The sequence below is a fragment of the Drosophila gunungcola genome, unplaced genomic scaffold (genome assembly GCF_025200985.1).
Source record: "Drosophila gunungcola strain Sukarami unplaced genomic scaffold, Dgunungcola_SK_2 000001F, whole genome shotgun sequence".
Taxonomy (NCBI): domain Eukaryota; kingdom Metazoa; phylum Arthropoda; class Insecta; order Diptera; family Drosophilidae; genus Drosophila; species Drosophila gunungcola.
The window spans coordinates 2,539,303-2,560,966 of NW_026453197.1; the positions used below are offsets into that span (position 1 = coordinate 2,539,303).

At 40.0% G+C, this 21,664-nt stretch overlaps 3 protein-coding genes across 5 annotated transcripts; all 3 read left to right on the top strand.

Annotated features, from left to right (window-relative positions):
* Positions 1-1,205: 1,205 nt before the first annotated feature.
* On the top strand, positions 1,206-6,950 carry LOC128262041 (transcription factor glial cells missing 2). The gene is given in 5 exon segments (XM_052996063.1): positions 1,206-1,572; positions 4,323-5,040; positions 5,100-5,190; positions 5,834-6,639; positions 6,641-6,950. Coding segments are annotated over 5 exon segments (1,803 nt in total). The 5' UTR covers positions 1,206-1,561; the 3' UTR covers positions 6,818-6,950.
* LOC128262050 (thioredoxin-2) lies at positions 4,659-10,725 on the top strand. Its single transcript, XM_052996080.1, has 4 exons — positions 4,659-4,668; positions 7,963-8,049; positions 9,831-9,977; positions 10,269-10,725. The coding sequence occupies exons 2-4, from the start codon at positions 8,026-8,028 to the stop codon at positions 10,416-10,418; spliced, it is 321 nt and encodes a 106-aa protein (XP_052852040.1). The 5' UTR covers positions 4,659-4,668; positions 7,963-8,025; the 3' UTR covers positions 10,419-10,725.
* Positions 10,726-11,671: 946 nt separating this feature from the next.
* Positions 11,672-18,043, top strand: LOC128261812 (galactosylgalactosylxylosylprotein 3-beta-glucuronosyltransferase S). 3 transcript variants are annotated; one of them, XM_052995688.1, is made up of 5 exons: positions 11,672-12,687; positions 16,250-16,522; positions 16,591-16,853; positions 17,391-17,742; positions 17,804-18,043. In XM_052995688.1, the coding sequence occupies exons 1-5, from the start codon at positions 12,204-12,206 to the stop codon at positions 17,863-17,865; spliced, it is 1,434 nt and encodes a 477-aa protein (XP_052851648.1). In that variant the 5' UTR covers positions 11,672-12,203; the 3' UTR covers positions 17,866-18,043. The 3 variants fall into 3 exon arrangements, with proteins under 3 accessions (XP_052851648.1, XP_052851649.1, XP_052851650.1); XM_052995689.1 differs by having other exon boundaries at positions 11,679-12,501; XM_052995690.1 differs by lacking the exon at positions 11,672-12,687 and adding an exon at positions 14,779-14,799.
* The last annotated feature ends 3,621 nt before the right edge of the window (positions 18,044-21,664 follow it).

The following is a 21,664-nucleotide window of genomic DNA, read 5'->3' on the forward strand; positions in this document are numbered from 1 at the left end:
ATACTTAAAAATGAGAGAAAAAAGATATCATATCATTTTTCAATAGCGCTGTAAATTAAATTTTTTTCAAAAGTAGCTTAAAAGGAAGCAGATCAAGAATAGTTCTCATATTACATTCCAAAAGAGGAGAAAATAATTCAAATGCTAACCAATTTTCTATGCAAAACAATGATTATATTTATATTTAATATTAACTATTGTAATTAAAATAAAATAAATAAACACATATGAAGTGAATTCATTGTCAAAAGAAATTAAATGAAAATGTGCAAGTCATATTTATTTTAATAGCGATGTAAATAAAATATATTAATAACAATATAAATACAGTTCTGCAAAAGTTTTGTCCTCCTTGAAAAGTGTTAAAAAATTGCCTTGATAGGCAACATTTATATATTGTTTATATTTAGTTATTTACCAAGATTGTAATTATAAAGAGTCATTCTAAGTTCATCAATATATTGCCATATATATTTTTCCATTTAAATATTTTTATAATTATTAATAATGTATATTATTATAGTACAGAAGAGACGGTAATAAAGTTAAATTTGAAATGTTTAACGTACATATTACATAGAATTAACCCAGTCCATTAATCATCCCACTAATCTGCCGAGCATTGCCGACGATAAACTCTGGAATATCTACGCTCTCTCTGTGGTTGCCATTGCTTTTTGTTGGCATATCCTTAAACAGAACAATGGGGAGCGATAAGCGGCATAATAAGTAATTAAATTTCTGTGATGCTTATCGAGTACATATGTAGCCCCCGCCCACCCTGTTGTAGGTTCCTCCATCTCCATTTCCCTCTCCGGAACTTCAGAAACTCTCGAAAGAGAGAAACCCCCGAAGCGGTGGAATGAATGCGAGTGCGAGCGAGTTTATCCGACCAATCGCAGGCGAGGAGCGACTGGAAGTGGCCGCTGCCGGGAAGGCAATGTATCTGACGGATACGTTTTACCACTCCGGCAGCTGCGACGGCTCCTCTTCGTGCCTGCGTGGAGTTTTTGGCAAATTATGCGGGTGGCTCGTCGCTGCCGCCCCGTTCCCCGCTCCCCCGCCACTTTGGCATTTTGTTGGTTTTTGTAGGTGGAGCCAGAGCCATAATACCATTCCTTTTGTTGACAAAACTTGGCACCACTCGCTCGCCGAAGTTTGTTTTTGTCTGCTGCTGCTGCTGCTGCCGCCGCTGCTCTTTTGTTTTTCCTATCTGCCAGATACGCGCGCACATCCCGCCCTGCTGCACACAAATCGCTCGCTCACAGGTTGCTTGGGGCCCATCGAAAAGGTCGTCATTCTCACGGCTGTCTCCCGTCGTCGGCGTCGCGTTCGCAATCCGAGAAACTAAGACTAGCGACGGCTATCCGCGAGATACAAGACACAAGTGCCACCACAGCCGATACAAGTGCCGTCTAATTAGATTACAATGCCCGAGTGCTGCCTGTGCGAAGGGCTTTCAAGGCGCACAAAACTTATTTAAGAGCAAAGTTAATTGTTTATTGGATACATCACCTATATCGCTAAATATCTGGATTAAAGAAGCTGATTCACTTGGAATATGGTTGTTATGTAAGTTCTTAACTATCTCCTTTGACGGATAAAAACTTTTTTGTTTTTAAATATTGCCTTTATTTATTGTTAAATATATGCAATACATAAAATGTTAAAAACTTTTTGCGAACAACCAAGTCAAGCTAAAGTTGTTAATAAGTCAATCAATAAATAAAAGACATTTTCTATAATTAATTACATTTGGTTTTTAGACTCGCAAATAAAATATGTATTTATAAATTTGTAAAATTTGGTTGCTATTAAAAAGTCATTTACAGAAATACGTTGGAAATAAGGTTGATAAGTAAAAAAATTTTTACATTAAGTCGGCTGTGCATTTACAAAAAAACAATAAAGATTGCGTTTACTTGTACATTGAAGAGCTTAGATTAATTTTTTAAATGCCAGCAGCATAAATAATATTCTTTTTCTCAGAGTTTACTGAATATCCAAGTATTATCGTTTTGATTTTTTAAATGCATTCAAATAAAAAACAAAGTACCAAATCGCATAAAATTGCATTGATAACTTAAATAAATTTAAATTCATAAAATGAAATGAAGATATTAAATATGAATAAGATATTTCCATACTCGTATTTCTGGTTTAACTTAACATCATTATTTGTTCATCCTTTTGGTGAATCAAAAACTACTTCATCATTCCCAATAAGAACCCATTGGGTCATTGTTGACACGCGCTAATCCCAAGCATCTGCGTAAGTGTTGAGCTTACAAACACCTCCGATCAATCTGAGATGAGGAACGGGCCACACATCAAGCGCTAAAGAGGCGGCGGGGGAGGGCGGGGAAAATGTAAATGATTCAAACGCTTTATTATCACGCTGAGCATGGGCCACAGCTTAGTTAATGGCACTCCGCTCCAGTCCGCTCCAGTCCGCTTCAGACCGCTCCAAAGAGCCGCGGGGTGTGCCTGGGACCGGCGGACCGGCGGACCACACACAGTCGTGGGCGAAGCGGCGCTCGAGTGAAAGGGTCAAAGAGTCGATACCCCGGCCCCAGCCCCTCCTCCGATTTATAGAGACATATTTTCTAGGTGACAAACTTATTATGAGCCCAGGGAAAAGGGAGGAGGAGACCCAACAAAAAAAAAACACAGATCGGGAACGAAGTGAGACGCTATCAGCATCAGATAAGCGCGACTAACGAGCGCCCCGAAGTGTCGAGCAGTCAATTTACGGACCCAAAACAAAGCGCACCACTGACCACGAACAGGTTCAATCGGGCAGTCGGGGAACCCAAGCGGGGACCACCAAGCGAACCCAATGCCCAGGTATTCGATATTAGACAGCGTGCAACCTGCTGACTTCCAAGTACACATAAAAACGCTCGGGCCATCAGCAGACAGACTGGACAGAACGCGATCCAAACAAATTTATTGGTAATTGCTGAGCGAGTCTCTAATAACTCCCACACATGGAGAATCTCGGCCGAGGCCCTCCATCGAGTCTAGCGATTCCGCGCTGACTCACGACCGTAGACTCGGTTTAATTCGCTTCCCCCACCGCTGCAACTGGCGCTCGAATTACGATTCGGGCCAGCTTGGATTACCACTCGAAGCGGATTTGGGGCTAACGGTACCGGCCCTTTAAACTGGGCCTAAAGAGCAATTCGCTTCATGGCGCTCGTAAACTCACAAACGTTTCATTTGATTGGCATGTATTTCGACCCCCTACGAAACAGTTTAGGGCGCACTTAAGATAGGATTTCCATTTCCTTAAACGATGCTTAAGCTTGAGCGATTGAGTCACACTTAAATGGATCACTTAAAGCGTTTACTTGCGGCTTTAGCGTGGTAATATAAAGTGCTTCAATGGAGGACCAAATTGTGACTCAGCAATGTCCCATATAAATTCCAAAAATAAATAAAAATACCTTCTGCAAGGGTATAGAAAAGCAAATTAGATGTTTATAAAAAGTCAAGATACAAATTAATATTAAAGTATTGGAAAACAGTTACTTATATTGCAGCAGGCTTTAAAGACCTCATATAAACAGTTACATGTTTTTTTTAATTTAAGATTATTTCTGGAATATATATTTAGAGTTTAAATTAAACTAGTTCTGAATCAAACTGAATAAATTTAAATGTTCAAAAATTTTAAGGGCTACCACATGCTTACATTTAGTTTGCTTTTCATTAGAAGTTTATGTTTTGATCATTTAAAATAACAATTTAAAATATGCGCTAAAATAACTAAATCTAATTACCAAGCAAAATATTCTGAATTGAACCATTTCTTTTTTAAATGGACGGTTGTTTAAGCTTTTAACTTTTTTAACTTAACGCTAACTTTTAAATTTTGAATGAATTTAAACCGACTCTCTTTTATCTTAGTAACGTACTTAAGAATGGATTTTTTCATATCCACGATATAATAGTAATATAAAAATTCATTATAATAATATAAGGAAATTCCAGTTATTTAAAAGGTATTTATTATTCTTGGCTTCATTAAACAACCAATTATAAAAACCTAATTACACAAATAAGAACATTTTAAGATGCATGTCCATAAAGTACAATAGCAAACAAAAGCATAGGATGAAACGGATTAAAGGAATATTATTTAAATTCGAAACCCATTTCTAATGACCTAAACAAACTGTATAACGAATTTGTTCGGAACTTGTGCTGCACGAGACGAAAAACTTTTCGTTGTTCTCTGTACGAATTAAAACCATTAAAAAATTAAGCAAATAATGAAACTAAGAACTTATTCTAAATGCAATCTAAATCTCTTCCAGAAATGGCTACACCTTCAAGTCGCAGCAACTACTTACCCAACAGCCCGATCATTCCCAGCACGCCCAGTTCGCCCAGCCCCATAATCCAAGTGCTGGCCAGCAGCAGGCGGGTGGATCCATGACCATGCCGGCAGCCTCGGGGGGCAAGGGAAAACGGGAGTGGGACATCAACGATGCCATCGTGCCCCACGTTCCGGACCAGGAATTCGACGAGTTCAACGAGTGGAGCGATGGCCATGTCCGACACATCTACTCGCTGCACAACGAGGAGGCCAAGAAGCACATTTCCGGCTGGGCCATGCGTAACACGAACAACCACAACGTGAACATCCTGAAGAAGAGCTGCCTGGGCGTCCTGGTCTGCTCCCAACACTGCACCCTGCCCAACGGCTCCAAGATCAACCTGCGGCCGGCCATTTGCGACAAGGCCCGCCGGAAGCAGGAGGGCAAGGCCTGTCCCAACAAGAGCTGTCGTGGCGGGCGGCTGGAGATCAAGCCGTGCCGGGGTCACTGCGGCTATCCGGTGACCCACTTTTGGCGCCATTCCGGCAACGCCATCTTCTTCCAGGCCAAGGGAGTGCACGACCACCTGCGTCCGGATCCCAAGAACTCCAGCGTTTCCAAGCGGGCCTTTGGCCGGGTGCCGCTGGGCGGAAAGTCCGCCAATGGATCAGCCGGCAAGAAGTCGGTAATTGCGGGTCTGGTCAAGCAGGTAAAGGTGAGTTTAAAATTGGGATTCGTCTAAAGATAATCGCAACATTACTTTTCTTACAGCAGCAACAGCACAGTCTGATTAACAAGGTCCTTAAGCGTCCTGCTGCCAGCAATCCTTTGACCCACTCCGCTTTGGATCTTTACCAGTTTAACGGTAAGCAAGTAAAAATAATAAAAATAATATTCAGGAATTTCCTCTAAGTATCCTAAAAATACTTATTGAGTGTTTTTTATTGGCATTAAGGATTTGATCTCGTCAGAAATAGTTTGGTTGTTTGTATATTAAATCAAAAAATCAGTTTTTATTAATATATGTAAGTTCTTTAAGGTCTTTATAATTAAAAGGGCTTTCAGTACGTAAAGTTCTTGAACAAATACATTGCGAAGACCACTTGTGTCATTTTAAGTAATAAAAATAAATAAAAAGCTAGTATTTATTTTATCTTATAAATACAATAAAGAATATAAATGCTATTTTTAGCTAGGGGTATCTAGAAAAGTCTGTAAAATTGTTATTCTTGAATTCCATATTGCATTAAATATTTGATCTCAAAATTGTTTGTAATTTGTTCCTTTATACCCATATTTAATTACATTAATAATTCGTACGTATTAAACGTTTGCTAAAAAGCTAGGTTTTTACAGAAAAGTCTTTTAAGGTTTTGGAAAGTAAACACCATATTATTTGGAATCGAAGAAGAAAAGTCATTTATTTAAAATGTATTAATTTATGAGAATTGAGCAAATTTGTAACCGAAAATGTTGATTTAATGAAATATCTATTCTTTCCTCCTTAGCTTGTGGCAAGTGCACGACCTACAGCCACTGCACCTGCAGCTATCTGGAGGACACCGCAACGGCGAGGAGCCACCAATTGTCGCAGTCCTCGAATTACGGAACCAACTCCTGGCCACTAAGTGGATCCGAGTCCTCGGCGCCCTGCGAGACCGCTGCGAATGTGTTCACGGTCAACCACCAGCACATCACGTATAACTATCCCATCTACCATGCCACTCCGACGGCGGCGACGGCGGCACCCAGCAAATCGCCCAGTTTGCCGTATACCTGCAGCATTTCGGAACTGGCCGCATACCAGCAGTCCTCGAGTGGGAACGCCTACTCGATGGGGGCTGCTCCTGCACATGGACATACCCAATGTCAGGCCCTCGCCTACGAGTCCAGTCCGCAGTTGGCCACTCCCGAACCGGAGTTCATCAACTACTCGCAGATCAAGCACTTGGGTGGTGGCGGGCAGGAGGAGATCGGCTGCAAAGGGGAGCCGGGGGCGGGGCTGGCGCCCACCATAAAGTACAATGCCACCGTGGAAACACAGCCGTATGTGGAGGACAACTACGACTTCTACTACAGTCCCAAGGCGGAGTACGAGATGCAGCAGCATCACCACCAGCAGACCCACCAGCAATTCGGGGGAAATCAGCCGGCGGGTCACCACTACTACGAGAGCGGGAGTGGTTACAATGGAGTTAGCTACTTTGACACGGGACACGGGACCACCACGACACCGGGGAATACGGCGACCGGAAACAGCCTGGAAACCGGATACGGAAGCTACTACGATCACTATTCCAGCTACGAGCAACAGATTGGCGGCAGCGAGTGGATTTTCCCCAGCCGGAGCATCCACTATCCCGACAGCGGCCCCGCCCCCAGGCCACCCACCGCCTCCGCCGCCACCCACGCTGACGTACCACCACCATCACCACCACCACTTGCACCACTCGGCGGCAACAGCGGCGCTTGCACCATCGGCCACCCATTGAAATAGTACTTAACGATTCCGGACGCCGGAGCATTACTCATAGTCGATAGCATAGCATAGTATCATAGTATTAGGGTTAGTTGTGAAATCTTAATTTCCATCTGTACGCGTAGTGTTACAAAGTTTTCTCATTGTTTTTCCCGGCAAATAAATTATGAAAATATGTTGATTTGTAAAAGTGGATTTGATTTTACGATCAAGGAATGCAAGTTGCTCTCCCTTAGGATTGAATGTATGAAAAACTGAAAACAAGATTGTTGCAACCAACTGGATATAAGTAAGAACTATTTAACATCTACTGATCCCGTCTCATATTTTAGGTTATTATGTTCGTAGCTAAATGTTTTTAGTTTTATAAAAACGCCCTCTACCGATCTCGTATTGAACAACTGCAGACATGCTCTTTAATAAACCCACCATGAGGAGGGAATTCACCTCCACATGACGCACAGTGGGTGACGACCACAAAATTGACAAACACAAAATTGGTTTGCTAAATTTAAATAAAATTCACAATTTTTCGCCAGCAATGAATGTTTGGTTTTCTTGTTGGACTCCCTTAATTATACTTACATTTTCTTGTTGTTTTCATTTTTCAATAAGTGTTTATTAAGTTTACTGGCTGGTTTTATGCCTATTTTATTATTTATTTCGAGTTTTGGTATAATCGGTATACCAGTGTCAGTTATCAAGGACTAATTTTACTAGTCATTAACAGAAATATTTATAAAGATGCCATTCTTCAAGTTTACCAACTTTTTTAACTTTTATTCGGAGCTAACGTCTATATACGAAAGAATAACGATAACATGACTGGCAAAGCTAACAAAATAAAAAAATAACTATGCTGTTCATCCATATTTCCTTGAAATTGACTTCAAATCAATACAAACTTTTATACTTTAATCTTGCTCTCTTACATATTTGAATCTAAAAATTGTTGGATACGCCATCTTCCGTTTTTTTTCTGAACCAGTGCAGAGTTGCGGTCCTACCTACCCACCACGAAGGGAAACCCACCTTAACCAAGCGTCGCCGGCGGTTCAGAGAGAGAGCGCTAGCGAGAGAGCGAGCGAAAGTCTATAAAAGCAACCACAACACGCTCTTCTTTGAAAAAAAATCTAGCGGCGTGGTGTAAAGAGCTGTCCGAGTGCTAATTAAGTAACTTTTGTACATTTCTACCGGTTCCAAATCAAATCCACATCCAACATGGTGTACCAGGTGAAAGACAAGGTGAGTCATTTCTGCCGGATATTGGTCCATTGCGGTAGCGTCATTGTCATCTGTTGGGTAACCCGATAACCCCCCCCTTTGACCCTGCGGGTCACCAAAACATGGCATTCCAATTACCCACTCGTTTTACTCTGAGTGATTGAAATTTCTACGCTTTTTGCCATACGCTCCAACACAAATGAACATACATAACTCACGAACGGTCGAAACGAGCTAGAAAGCGGACACCGTTACGAGAATGTTCGAATAGCGAAATGATATCATCCTCATCCCTACCCTGGAACTGACCCTAGAGCAGGTCTCAGCGGAAACCGAAATTTGAATTTTTCCAACCGCATGCCCAGAGCTCCATTGACTAATGTGAAATAGTGTCAAGCATAATATAAGCAAGCATATAGAGCTATCTATGTGTGTGTGTGTGAGTGTGTGTGTGCGTCTGGAATGAGTTTGCAGTTCATTATCGCGGTCGACTCTGGGTTTGTTGGTTAGAAATATTGGAATAGTTGCTACAGCACACGGAGTGCTCACCGCTGAAAAGTTGCGCGCCATACAAAAGCCGTCAAGAAAAGAGAGGAATTCAAAAAGGGGTAGAGTTTCTCAGGGTACGACAAACCGGTCGTGAGCGACTTTCATAAATACAAACATTACGTCAGGGAATATAAAAAAGTAAATAGTTGAAAGCATTTCTGATTATTTTATTTCTCAATATTCGCTTATTTATATATAGAACACTCTTAAGCAGTGCCCCCTTGCGGTCTAATTTTATACAGCAAGCCACAAAAAAATATGTTAGGCGACCAAACCAAATAAAGCAACTTAAAACCACCAGAACATTCTTCGTCAACAAGTCCGACTCAAATGTACATATTATTACATACAATTGATTAAAAATTTAGTAAACATTAGGTTTTTATATTACTCAAATCTTGTATTTAAAAATGAGTCAACGGTTTCCTAAAATTTCCATTGTACATTTGACTCATCTTTAAATTAAATAGTCTTCAACAGTCATCAAATACTATAGATCAGTTAATCATCTCAAGTTAGATCTCTCCACTGGAAATGATCTAAGCTTGATCAAAATATTAATAGGGAATAACAAGTTGTTTTAGGCAAAAAAAAACTTGAACTTATCTAAAAAATACTTACTGCCGTATGCAAATACCACTAAACCGGTTGCCCCCCCGTCCATTGGAAATCCACAATTTCATTAGAGTCATTTCTTTGCATGTGTTCTGCGATTGCCATCGTTAGCAATTAATTAAAGGTCACTGGGAAAACGTGACATGGGCAGGGCAATGGTCTGGATAAAGGGGGAAGGAACTGCCCACAACCACACCTTTCGAAATACATATAATTTCGGAATTTTTGAAATATTGATTTGTTGCCCACTTGTTCAAATACAGAAACTGAAATGCAATAGCCCCGAAATTCACAAGTTCTCAGAGTTATTGGGTACAAATATTGAACCCGTCAATCGTTGATTACTATGGCCGATTACAACTTGGCAACTTTGGGTTTGTCTGACAACTTTGGGGCAGAACAGAGCCCACCTTATCGGGCACATGTTCGAGATAATGAGTGGGTCTGCCCCGCTACATCTACATACCAACCGAATCAATGCTTGATAGCCCCAAATAATATAGTTTGAAATATGGTTAGCAACTTTGGTGGGTAAAGTGATTGAAATAGGTCGCCCGGGTGTGAAAAATCAATAGCATTCATGTTTGCTGATCCTTAAAAAGATAACTCAAACTAACAATTTCAATCCCATTTTGCAGAACGACCTCGATGGACAGCTGACCAAGGCAGCCGGAAAGCTGGTGGTGCTGGACTTCTTCGCCACCTGGTGCGGACCCTGCAAGATGATCTCGCCTAAATTGGCTGAGCTGTCCACGCAGTATGCCGACAACATCGTCGTCCTGAAGGTGGGTTACAGAAAGCTAAAGCAAACGCTTAAAATGTTTTTAAGCTCTATATGGACTGCCCTGCATTGCTTTACAAATACTTAGTCAATTGGTTTTAATTATCTTCTATAATGACAAAGAAATAGTAGAATAATTTTATTATTCAACTTATCCAGTTTTTATCATTAAAAAAAATATAATATAATGTAAATAGGCCGCTAAGTTATGGGGTAGTTAATGAAATGTTTGCAATTTTATTTAACTTGTTTAATCATAAAATCCGAATACTTATCAAACTCTCTTCTCCAACAGGTTGATGTTGACGAATGCGAAGACATTGCTATGGAATACAACGTATCCAGCATGCCAACCTTTGTGTTCATCAAGAACGGCGTCAAGGTCGAGGAGTTCGCCGGAGCCAACGCCACACGTGTGGAGGATGTCATCAAGGCCAACATCTAAGGAAGACGTCTGGCCGACCCTTCGATCCACCTATGAGTTCTCTTCATACAATTTAGTTAATTATTCCATAAGTGCAGGGCTTGCTGCGTTCCTCCTGCTCCTGATCCTCGACAAGTGGAGGATTGCAGTGGCAGCAGCTGGAACCGCAACAAAAGTGAGAAACTAAGTGGCTTTTAATCGTAAATTTGCTTAATTAACAATAACCACAAATCACACAAAGATTGTTCACTTTTGTATTGAAAACATTAAACAAATGCAATTTGTAGCCAGTTGTTCAATAGTAACAAATAAATGTAATACACATATACGCCGTTTGTAATAAATCAAGGTTGGCTTCAGCCTTCTAAGGGGGAGAGGGTTACAAGAATATGCAAACGAAATTGTGAAATGGAAGCCAAATCAAATATCAGTATCATAATCACACGGACAAAGCTTGTTATGGTTAAGTAATAACGATTAAAATCGGATAACGGTCGATTAGATAAGATATGGCGGAAACATTTAACAAAAGACCGGCAAATGAAGAGGGTGCTCAAAGTGGTAGTTCCGGAGTCAAGCTCTTTTCCAGTCCGCAAATTCATTTTTTTTTTTTATGTTGATTAAAAATTCTGGTATTTTTGTTTTATCTTGTTCTCCGCATACTTTTAAAAATATATATAAACAAATATATGTATTTAAATGAGATATAAACAGGCAATACTACAACATTTTGACAACATTTCTGATCAATATATATACTGTTTACCACTGCTTTTTTATAAAGGAAAAGTTATTTTTTTAATTTTGTTAAAGAAAATATACAAATTGTACAAATATCAAGAGAAACAAGGGTATGCGACCTAGTTTTCAAGGTATTCTGCGGGACTGCAGAACATATTAGGTAGCCCTGATCCATTCAGTAACATGCTATAGTGACCAGTTCTTAAAAAATGTACTCTCCAAACTCCGTAGCCAAAAATATGTATGCATCTATTGCCTAAGTAATTCTTGTCATGAACTAAAAGAATACAAAAAAAAGAAAGCAAATTAAAAACTATTTAATGAAAAATCAAGCGTTTTTCGGTGTTAAATTTAATTTTAAAAAATTGTTTTCCAATTTAAGGTTTGTAACGGCAGTAATGTGCTTAGTCGAGATTCAAACCAAATGCAACCGTGCGTCAGCTGTGGTGGTGGTTAGGCGCTCTCTTTCTCGTCCCTCTTTCGGCCTGCTCTCGAATCGTCAGATTGTTTTATAAGTAGTAGTAGCACTGTCAAACGGTTTTTGTTTTCCTCGTCTCGTCAAATTCATTTTCACCGTTTCGCCGTTTGGACGCCCGCTCCGGGCCCGCTTGTACCGAAACAACAACTGGCGAAACCGTAAAGCCACAAAAAACAATAAGGCCAGCGAGTGAGAAAGAGACGGGAGACGCGTGCGGAAGTCGGGCAGAAAATAAGCAAATATTTTGTGTAATTTTTGGGTGTATCAGCGTGCTTCGAGTGCTTCCGATTCGCAATTCGAGACAGTTCTGTGGCCAAGAGTTCGTTTATGAGGTGTTTTTTTATAGCAACAAGCGAAGCAAGCGAAACGAAAATAAAGCAGAGCACCCAAAGTGCAGGAATGTCGAGGGAATTTGCATAATTTTCGGGTCGACCCAGCCAAAAGTTGTATAATTCGCTCGCGAAAAGCAGGAGGTAGGCCCGGTTCACCACAAATGGCCGGGTTATGCCTCTCCATTACCTCCAAATCCACCACCCCAGCTGAGAGCCCATCCATGACCCAGACCAGATCCCAAAATATTTCTCAAAATGTCTAGTGCCCACTACCAGGCACTCGAGCCGCAGACTTCGGACGAGGATAACGAGGACATCGAGCGGAGGCCGCATCAGAAGCGTCCCCGCTGCACCGCCGCCGCCGCCCCCCCACATCCCATGGTCAGAAAGGGCAGCGTGGGCGGGGGCAGACGCCGGTGTGTACTGCCCCTGGTGGGTGGTACCCTGTTCTTCATCGCCTTCTGCTACCTCACCCTCAGCGGGGACACTCGAATCGCCCTGGGATTGGGCGGTGCTTCCGAGGACTCGGAGGAGGCATCTCACCAGGGACTAGGTAAGCAGCTGTCCCGTTCCCCAGAATGCCTATTGCGGTATACGCGCCAAGCAAGACCAGAATTCCAGGGGTTCGGAAATGTTTCAGTTCAAGAAACCGAAGTAGATAAATTTGATGTCGAGCTTAAACGTCAAACGTCTAAGCCGAAAAAAGACCGAAGAAGGCATCATTTCAACCCAAAAACCCGTGAGTCACCATCCCCTCACTGACTCTGCTTGAGTCTATCCCATAGGAAGCGCAGCAGAGTGCATTTTCGCAACCGCCAGGCCGAAAGTGAATTCGCCACCACTTTCACTTTTCATTTGGCCCACTGCCAATCAAAGCTCAGGGCACCCTACACTTTGTGAGGAATTTTAGTGCCCCCAATCCGTTTGTTTTTTTTTTTTTACTAATGATGTAGTTTTTAAACATATATTTTTAAACTGGTAGGACCAGTTTGGAAAAATATGGGTCGTAAGTAATTTTCTATCCCCTATGCTATTATTGAGAATAGTTTAAATCGTTAAAAACAAACCAAATGAATTGCTTATTTCCTTTTCTATACCCTGTATACCTTAAAATTTTTTTATATGATTATTTTTTTTTTTTTTTTTAAAAATTTAAAAACACATTGCATTATCAAAACAATAATGCAGCCTTTTAGAAAAACAGAAAACGTTTTCATTCGTTAATTCGTTTAAAAAATTATTGTAAAAAAAATCTAGTACCCATGATTTATGCAGTGCTCTAAGCATGACCTCCGTTTCTCCAATAACTTTTATTGTACGAATTTCATTTTTATTAACCATCCAAAAACCAAAGAGGGGTTCGTCAAGGCTTTCTTAGTCGCTGTGACAGCACCACCTCGATTCCGAATAATTTGCTTTGGTAATTATCGCGTGTAACTCGTCGGCTCGCCACCGTTGCCGTTCCGACTTTGACTACTGGTTAGCCTGCTGTCTTTTTTATTATTTAACTATAATTGGATCTATTAGGTAACAATTGTCTTTTCCAACGCGACGTATAAATGGATGTAGCCACTATATCGATAGCCATCCACCCTCGCCTGCAGCGACAATTACATTGCTTCGCCTGTTGGTCATTTTTTATTGCCGACAACGAAAGCCGGAACAAGGTCGCCTTCACAGGCTACTTGGCGTCTTCCTTTGATTGCCCCTACCAGTAAACATATATTTATATGGGCCCAAAGAAAGCTTCACAGCTGTATAAAATGACAAAGACATATCTAATCTTATCTGTTCTATGGGCCAGCTATTTAAAAATTTAATCAAATTGTACAGAACATTACAAAACATTTTGTTAATGTTTTCAAAACTTTGATGTTATTGAAAAATGATATGATCGAACGAAAACGAGGCAATCAATATTAAAATCTAACACCCTATTAGATGTCGTCCATTAAAGCTTCGAAGCTGACGGGTTCGATTAAATATATATAGACCATTCGTTACGATGAGGCTTAAAAGATTACGTAATTGGCTTGGGAAAAACAGTGCAAAACATGAAAATAATTCCATCTTATTCTATAGACATGTGATCTATAGTCGAACTAGAGAACAAATCCGAGCTATGTGTGCGATTTGAGTGGCACCAATTGTCTAATTGCACTTTTCCCCACTACTTGCCAGCGCTTATAATAGACTCTAGATTTCGCACTGCCCCGTGCTCAAAAAAAAGCTTTTAGCAGTTTTTCTTATGAGGTAAACAGACTTGATTGCCACTCATTTTACAAACATAATTCACACATTCCCAGTACTTCTTATCAACGTTTTGAATTGGGATAGGAAGGCAAAGGTGCCCACACGTACATAGGTCTGGCAATCGCTTTTGTTGTCTCTGGTGCCAGACCTGAATATGAATATATTTATTACTCGTCATGCACTTTTATTCGGCTCATCTGTTTCGAGCCAATTTTAGTATCTTTTCAACTGCGCGTGTCGAGTGTTTGCTGTCTCCCTTTTCCTCAACCCCCAAGCTATTGTTGATCGAATTAGAAACATTTAACTCTGCACTTTGGAGCATGCTTATTTGCCTTTGAATGTCTACACAAATATTTACATTTTGTGAATTGCCCCCTATAAATACAAAGTCATTCAACAAATGTACCGTGATACGCGTGTCGAAAGTAATGTGTTTTCAATACATTTGGTTTTGTGGTTCCAATAGCTTGCTTTATCGCTTTCCATATGCAACAGGTTCTTCAGATAAGAAAATGTTGGTGGAGAAGAAGTCCATAGACAAGGTGGGGCCATAACTATTGCAACAGATTAGATGATTATAATTTATCTTTTGTATGAGGTAAATATTTAAACATCCCAAGAGTTATGTTTATCTTATAAATAAATCTTATCAGTGGCGTGCCCTGTGTTTTAACAAGAGCTGTGTTTCGACAAGAGATTTGTGTATCTTATAAATAAATCTTATCAGTGGCGTGCGCTGTGTTTCAACTGGAGCCTGCTTAAACAAGACCAAGAATAAGCAGTCACTGCTACAATTTAAATATTAAGTGCCAAATTAACTTGAAATATATGTTTTTTTTTTGAGTATGTAAAAAATGTATGGTACCCACTGTTCGATTTCAGCGTATAACACAGGGGTGAATGAAACTGATAAAGGCGAACCGTAAAACAATTGGTGACTAACCTCTATCGTAGATCAGGTGTCTGGGGAATTCTCAATTGACTGCAATCAGGACCCAGTACTCATTTAGATATGAGACATAATTAACGACTACGTTGTACGTGAGCGTGTGATTATTCCCATCGATAAGTGCTTGGTTTATCGGTAGGGTTTGGTACTGGAAATAGGTCGGATGGGATGGACTCGTCTGAGTGCAAACAAAACACACTGTTGGGGAGAGCCCCACTTTCAGGTTTATATCAGGCAAACTTAATGTTCATCAGGCCCTCGATGTTTAAAGGTGAAAAAATACGTACATATTGGTCATTATTTGTTGTGGTTGATCGATACCGTCTTTGTGATGCGGCACTTGGTTTTTGGGCATTGACATTATGGATTTCCTATAGGGTTGGGGTCAAATTTTCCGTATCTTTATTTAATAACTAGTTAGGGAATACTACTGCCAGCCCCCTTTTTTTATTACTAATGGTTCCTGAGGGAACAGCGGTTCTGCTTTCTGTATTTTTTTGCCTTTCATTGTTCGTTTCCGGTTATCAGACATATATATCGGAATTTGGGGTTCCCCCAATTGCGTGCCTTTCGCTTTTCGGTTTGGATTAATTGTGAGGTCTCCTAATGGCATTGGCGCACGCAGTCGATCCAAACACATTAACGCTTTGATAGCAGGCGAAAGATTTCCAACACGGATAATCCATTAGACATATTAGCTGGGCTATCTTCGATTTAACGACTGATCTCTAAAATGTTTGCATAAAGCAAACGTACTTAGCTACAATTCCTCTGCTCTTCAGATTGTTTGAACAGTGACATGCACTTTATCTAAACGATTTTAAGTCTCCAAAAGTAAATTGTTGGTTGGCAAACACCTAAGAGACACCGATTAGCACATTTTAAGTAGTTGATATTGTCGTATCATAGCATTGTCATCACGGCACTCAGGCACGTACTTTAGGCAGGCTGCCTCATCTGGGGCCAGAGGTTAATGTGTTGAGCTATTTCAGTAATTGAGAATTCTGACTAAATCATAACATTCGCGTCGACAGATAGAGGAATTTGAAACGTAATTGACCCATTGTAACTTTATAACTCTCGTCTCTCTCATCCACAGATAGTATGAATTTTCGGCCACTCAATGAAAGCCTGCATGTGTGCAGCGAAAACTTTGAGGATCACCGGAAGTTTATGCAGGATAAACCCCGTTCTGATTACGAACAGTTGCCCGTGATATATTTTGTTACCCCAACGTATCCGCGCCGAGAGCAGATCCCAGAACTAACGCGTCTGGCGCACACGCTGCTCCATGTTCCGCGACTGCACTGGCTAGTGGCCGATGATCAGGAGAAATGCAACGGCTATATGGACACCCTGCTCAACCGATTCGGTAACTATCTAATGATTTTAATTATTTTAAATGTGAGAATTAATAACTAACTGCTGTGTAAATTATAGGTATTCCGTATACTCACATGGTGAGCCCTATGCCAAGCAAGTTCCGGAATGAAAAACCCGCCCCACGAGGCGTGGCAAATCGCAGGGCCGCTTTGCAATGGCTGCGGCAGCACAATCTCACCAACGGAATACTATACTTCGGGGACGACGATAACACGTACGACCTTCGACTATTCACAGAAATACGGAAAACGCAAAGGGTTTCCATGTTTCCCGTCGGTCTGATTGCCGATTATGGAGTCAGCGGGCCAGTAGTGCGAAAAGTGAGTTCTCGACTAAGTATTCTTCAACTTAATGTATAGGATTTAAGGCCATTTCGGTTTTTGCAATCCGAGATAGACAATAAAAAAATCGAATGAGCAAATACATAATTTTTATGTATTGAATATTTCGCAAAATTAAAATTAAACCGGCTTAGTAGATTTCAAGTAATTTTGGCCGCATATTTCGAAGTCATACAAATAAGAACGTGCCTAGTGCAACAGATTTATCTTTTTTTAAGCTCATAAAGCGATTATTTGGCTCAATTCGTCATTAATTTTCAAAAACGTTTTACTTACAAAATTTAAAAGAACTGGTTAGTATTTCTTAAAAACAATAGAATAAAGGTTAGTTTTTTGTACAAAATTTCATAAGAGCTATATTCATTGACACAAGAATGCATATTTTTTAAACAAAATGCAGGTACGAATAAAACTGAAAATCTAAAGATTTGATTATGCAAATAAATAAAAATACTTCGGTTGAAATGGCACTACATTTTTTCTTTTGAAATTGAAACTAATATTTTTCTTTTTCAGGGCAAAGTTGTGGCCTTTCTCGACTCCTGGGTGGCAGGACGACGCTGGCCCGTTGACATGGCCGGGTTCGCCGTGAGCTTGGAGTATATGGCGCAGTATCCCTATGTAAATATGCCGTATAAGCCCGGCTACGAGGAGGATCTCTTTCTGCGCAGCATCGGTCTGAAAATGGATCAGATCGAACCGCGTGGTAACAACTGCACTGAGATTCTTGTCTGGCACACTCAAACAAAGTCAAAGAAGCTGGGCATGGTCCGATTGGAAAGCAAATATTTGGACGACCGCTCCAACCTGGGCGCCCTACTCCTCAATCTAAAACTAATGGGCGTGGCAGGTACAACGGAAAATGAAGGTGCGATATGAAAACTAAGATTATTCACATATCGTAAATAACAACTTTAATCTTTCTTTAGGACGCAATGCACTGATCAGCAAGAATGGAAGGGAGAAGTCGCACTCTGCCATCCTGAGCTGAGTCCCAGGATCCAACATCCGGAGAAGAGCACGAATAATACTCATAGATTTATAAAGCTAAATGTATTATATTTCTGTAACAAACCAATTCTCGAATCTTTTGTAGTGTATCCCGTTTAATTTTCGTGCTTTAGTTATCAGTCGTTTTTGTACTGCACAATATCTTGATATATTTATTTTTACTATTTGCGGCGGTGTTCTCATCATATGTAGTGTTAATAAAAATGATAATTGTATTGTTAATTAGTTGTAGATAAGTTCGTTCGTGATAGCAGGATAGAAAAAACAGGGAAGGCCACAAATATAGCTTCAGGAGTCATTTTAATATATCGTCATCGCTACCAGTAGGTTGTAAAGGCAGCGTTAAATGTCGGGTAATACTTACATAATATACGTTCTAACTTGCTAAGCAAAAAAAGGCTTTTCTTTTTAAGCCATTAGGCCGTTAGGAAGCTTTTTTTAGTTGTTGATCACCTCATCGACTTGCAACACATATCATAAAGCTTGAATTGACTTATTAAGGTTTTAAAAAACCCTTTAAAGCTAGCGGTTTAGCAATGGGCAATAAGATTGAAAGACCTATGTAACTTTTAGTAGAAAGTTAATGTGTACGTATAAATGTAGCTTGTAAACCAGTCAATAAGATCCTGAGCCATAATATGAAAGAAATAAATGCTAGTTTTATAAATCTATCTCCAAAATAAAACAACGATTGTTACTTACTCATTGGGCAAGAATTCTGTTAGGAAAGTGAGGTAAGTGTTTTAAATATGAATTTACAATGAAGTAGCTGCAACATCCGTCTCCACTTTGTACGATAAGTGTCAACAGACCGACGGGAATGGCAGAACACAAAATAGCAAACAATACTTTTCAATTAACTTTGCGTTCCTTAGTCATCCGCAACCTTATCCCCCACTTCCAGCTCAATCTTCCACCATGCACTAGTTTTCTTTGAATGCTCGACAGCATTTCGTGCTGGCTGCAAAAGTCGAACGGCTAAGAAAAAGTACATCAGCGGGAACCGAGAAAGAAAAAATGGTTAAGTTTCTTCAATACCCTACAATTTTATCAAGGACAGAAAAAACAGATTTAAATAAAAATATTTGGTGGGATTAATACTTTGTTTAGTTTAGATTTAAATATACTTTAATATGGTAAAAAGAAATTTAAAGATTTATATTCAAAAAATATAAAATGTATATCTATATATTTTTTGAGTATAAATCTTTAAATTCATATTTACCATACTAAAGTATATTGTTTTAAAAGAAACTTTTTATAACGGAAGAGACTTGAAAACTCCTTTTAATCCTTTTAAGGAACCTGCTGGTGGCACTCTACCAACTCTTGTCTAGTTTTATTCCCACCATTTGACTATCAGCGGAGCAGGTGAAACTGAAAACTGGGTCTCGGAACTGTGTGCCTGAGTCATTGCTGCTGGGAATGGCACGAACGTGTTGCATATGCATCTTCTTCAGGGCGAAGTTATGAGCCAAAGTTTCTTTGCAGGACGAGAAAAAGGAGTTGTGTGCTACGTGAGAATGGGTCTTCTCGCAATTGGGGGCAAATAAATAGTCAAGCCAGGGAACTTTTGTGCGCTTCACCGGAAATTTGTTTGGCAGGAAAATTGCTTTAAAGTGTCACGAGGCGGGTGGCATCCATTAATACTCGAGTGGCACTCCCTTGGTGGCTCTTTACTCAGAGCCTCGTGGTAGGTGGCAAATCGGAAACAGCTTAGCAACGGGATGGCCTGTGGGCTGTGGCTCGGGTCACCTCCTGTCCGTTATAACCTGGACCTAGCCCTGGCCCAAACTGCGATGGCCCGCATTAAGCCATTAAAGCTAATTAAACCCAGTGGCCCTGGAGCCCAGACTAACGCCATCCATCCACTCCCTTTGCCAAAAACCCTTTCCCATCCCAAGTCGGCTGACGAACGCTTTATTAAACGCAGTCGCTTCTGCTGCCATCGCCGTAATGAGTGCGGCTGCCAGCAGACAACTTGATGAGGTTGCGATTGATGTTGCAAATGAAGCTGCTGCCAGCCATGAGCAGCCAAGGGAGCAGGATGTCGTGGCTTGTTACACTTTGTGCACCACTATTCCTTACACTCCCAAAAAAAGGGAATGCAAAAATTTGTGCAGAAAATCAGTTTTGAGTTATAGGAGTAATCTTAATTCGAATATTCTTTACAAAGTACAGTTTTACGTTTCCGTTTCGAAATCAGCTTAAAGCTGATACCTCTTGGTTCGAAATTTACTGTAAACTTTTAAATTAAATGTTTTGTCCAAAAATTAATTTTTTTATTTTTGTAATTTAGCCGCAGATTAATAAACTGAATTTATAATTAAATATAGGTTATGAACTTAAGAAATTCTTCTGTAATTCCACAAACTGCATATTTTGTAAATAATATTAGATTTAAATATGGATTTTTGTTTTCTAAGTTTAGATTTGAAATAAATTATTGTCAGTTTTCTCACTGCATGAGCGCTGATTATGTGCCACTTAAGCTTCAAACGCAAGCGGACACCAGAAAGGCGGAGGATTGGTTTGCTGTGGATTTGCTGCAGACTGGATGCCACTTAGTGTCGCTACAGTGAGAGCTGCAAAAGGGTAAAGAATCGGGCCGGAAATAGGAATCTGAAAGTGTTTCCGCCGGAGAACCGATCCAGGCAGTATCAACCCACGCAAACCTTGACGTTAACTAGTACAATTTTATTAACTCCAAGCAAAAACTATCGTGGGATTCGGTAACGATAGCCGATGAAGGCTGCCGAACTGATCTGCCAAGGAGGGATCGCCTTTGATTGCATCTTCGGACGGATCGACTTGCTCAATTCATGGGGATTCATCCACCGATGGCGACTTGTCCTCAGACTAGCAGGAACTGTTGATTGATTGGGCTGATTCCTGAGCCAACTTGGGATTTGGGTAGTCGAACGACAATGGCTTTCTGAACTGGACGTCAAGGATACACCGGGTTTCTCTCTTTGCATTGTGGATGGAAAATGTCTGGTTCCAATTGTCACATCATCCGACTCGTGACCCATAAGGAGTCTCTTATCATCCTCATTTTTGAGCGAATTAAATGTTCTTCTACCCAGTGTCTCATCAGCCGATTCCCCGCTTATAAGAAGTTTGTTTTCATACCCATCTTGATCATACATTTTTAATGGAATCGTGATTACCACAAAACTACTAACCGGTAAAACTTTAAATTTATTCACTTAACAATTTATAAACACAGAACGATTTTAAAAGTTTGGAATGAAGTCGACTAAAATAACTTAAATGAGTTAATTTTCGAAGGATAGTCTTTTTTTTACAGAAAGTAAAAATTTGAAACTTGTGTTTTTTTTGCCTTGCTAATGTGTACAAAAACTGAAACTTTAGTTAAAATAAAATACTTGACAAAATCAACTTTTTCCCCTTGGAGAAAAAACGAAATATTAGTGCACATTGAATTTCGGTTTTAATAACTCTTTCAACTAACTAACTAAAAGTGTTGGGGTGTACCTAGATACTTGTACCTAAGTACGTATTTAGGTAAGAATTTATGATACGTATACCTTACCTAGGTAAACGAATTTGAGAATACCTTTTACCTTTCCTTGGTAACTAATTTTTATTTGTCTCAAAAATTAGCTGTGTTAGGTATTTAGGTACTGAAATATATTTTGTTTTGTTTTCAAATTAGCTTGATATCACTTAATTTAATATTCCATTTTACAGAATGTTTCTTTTTACTTGTTTTTACAACCAGACTTAATTGGCAGATCGTATACACAATTCCATAA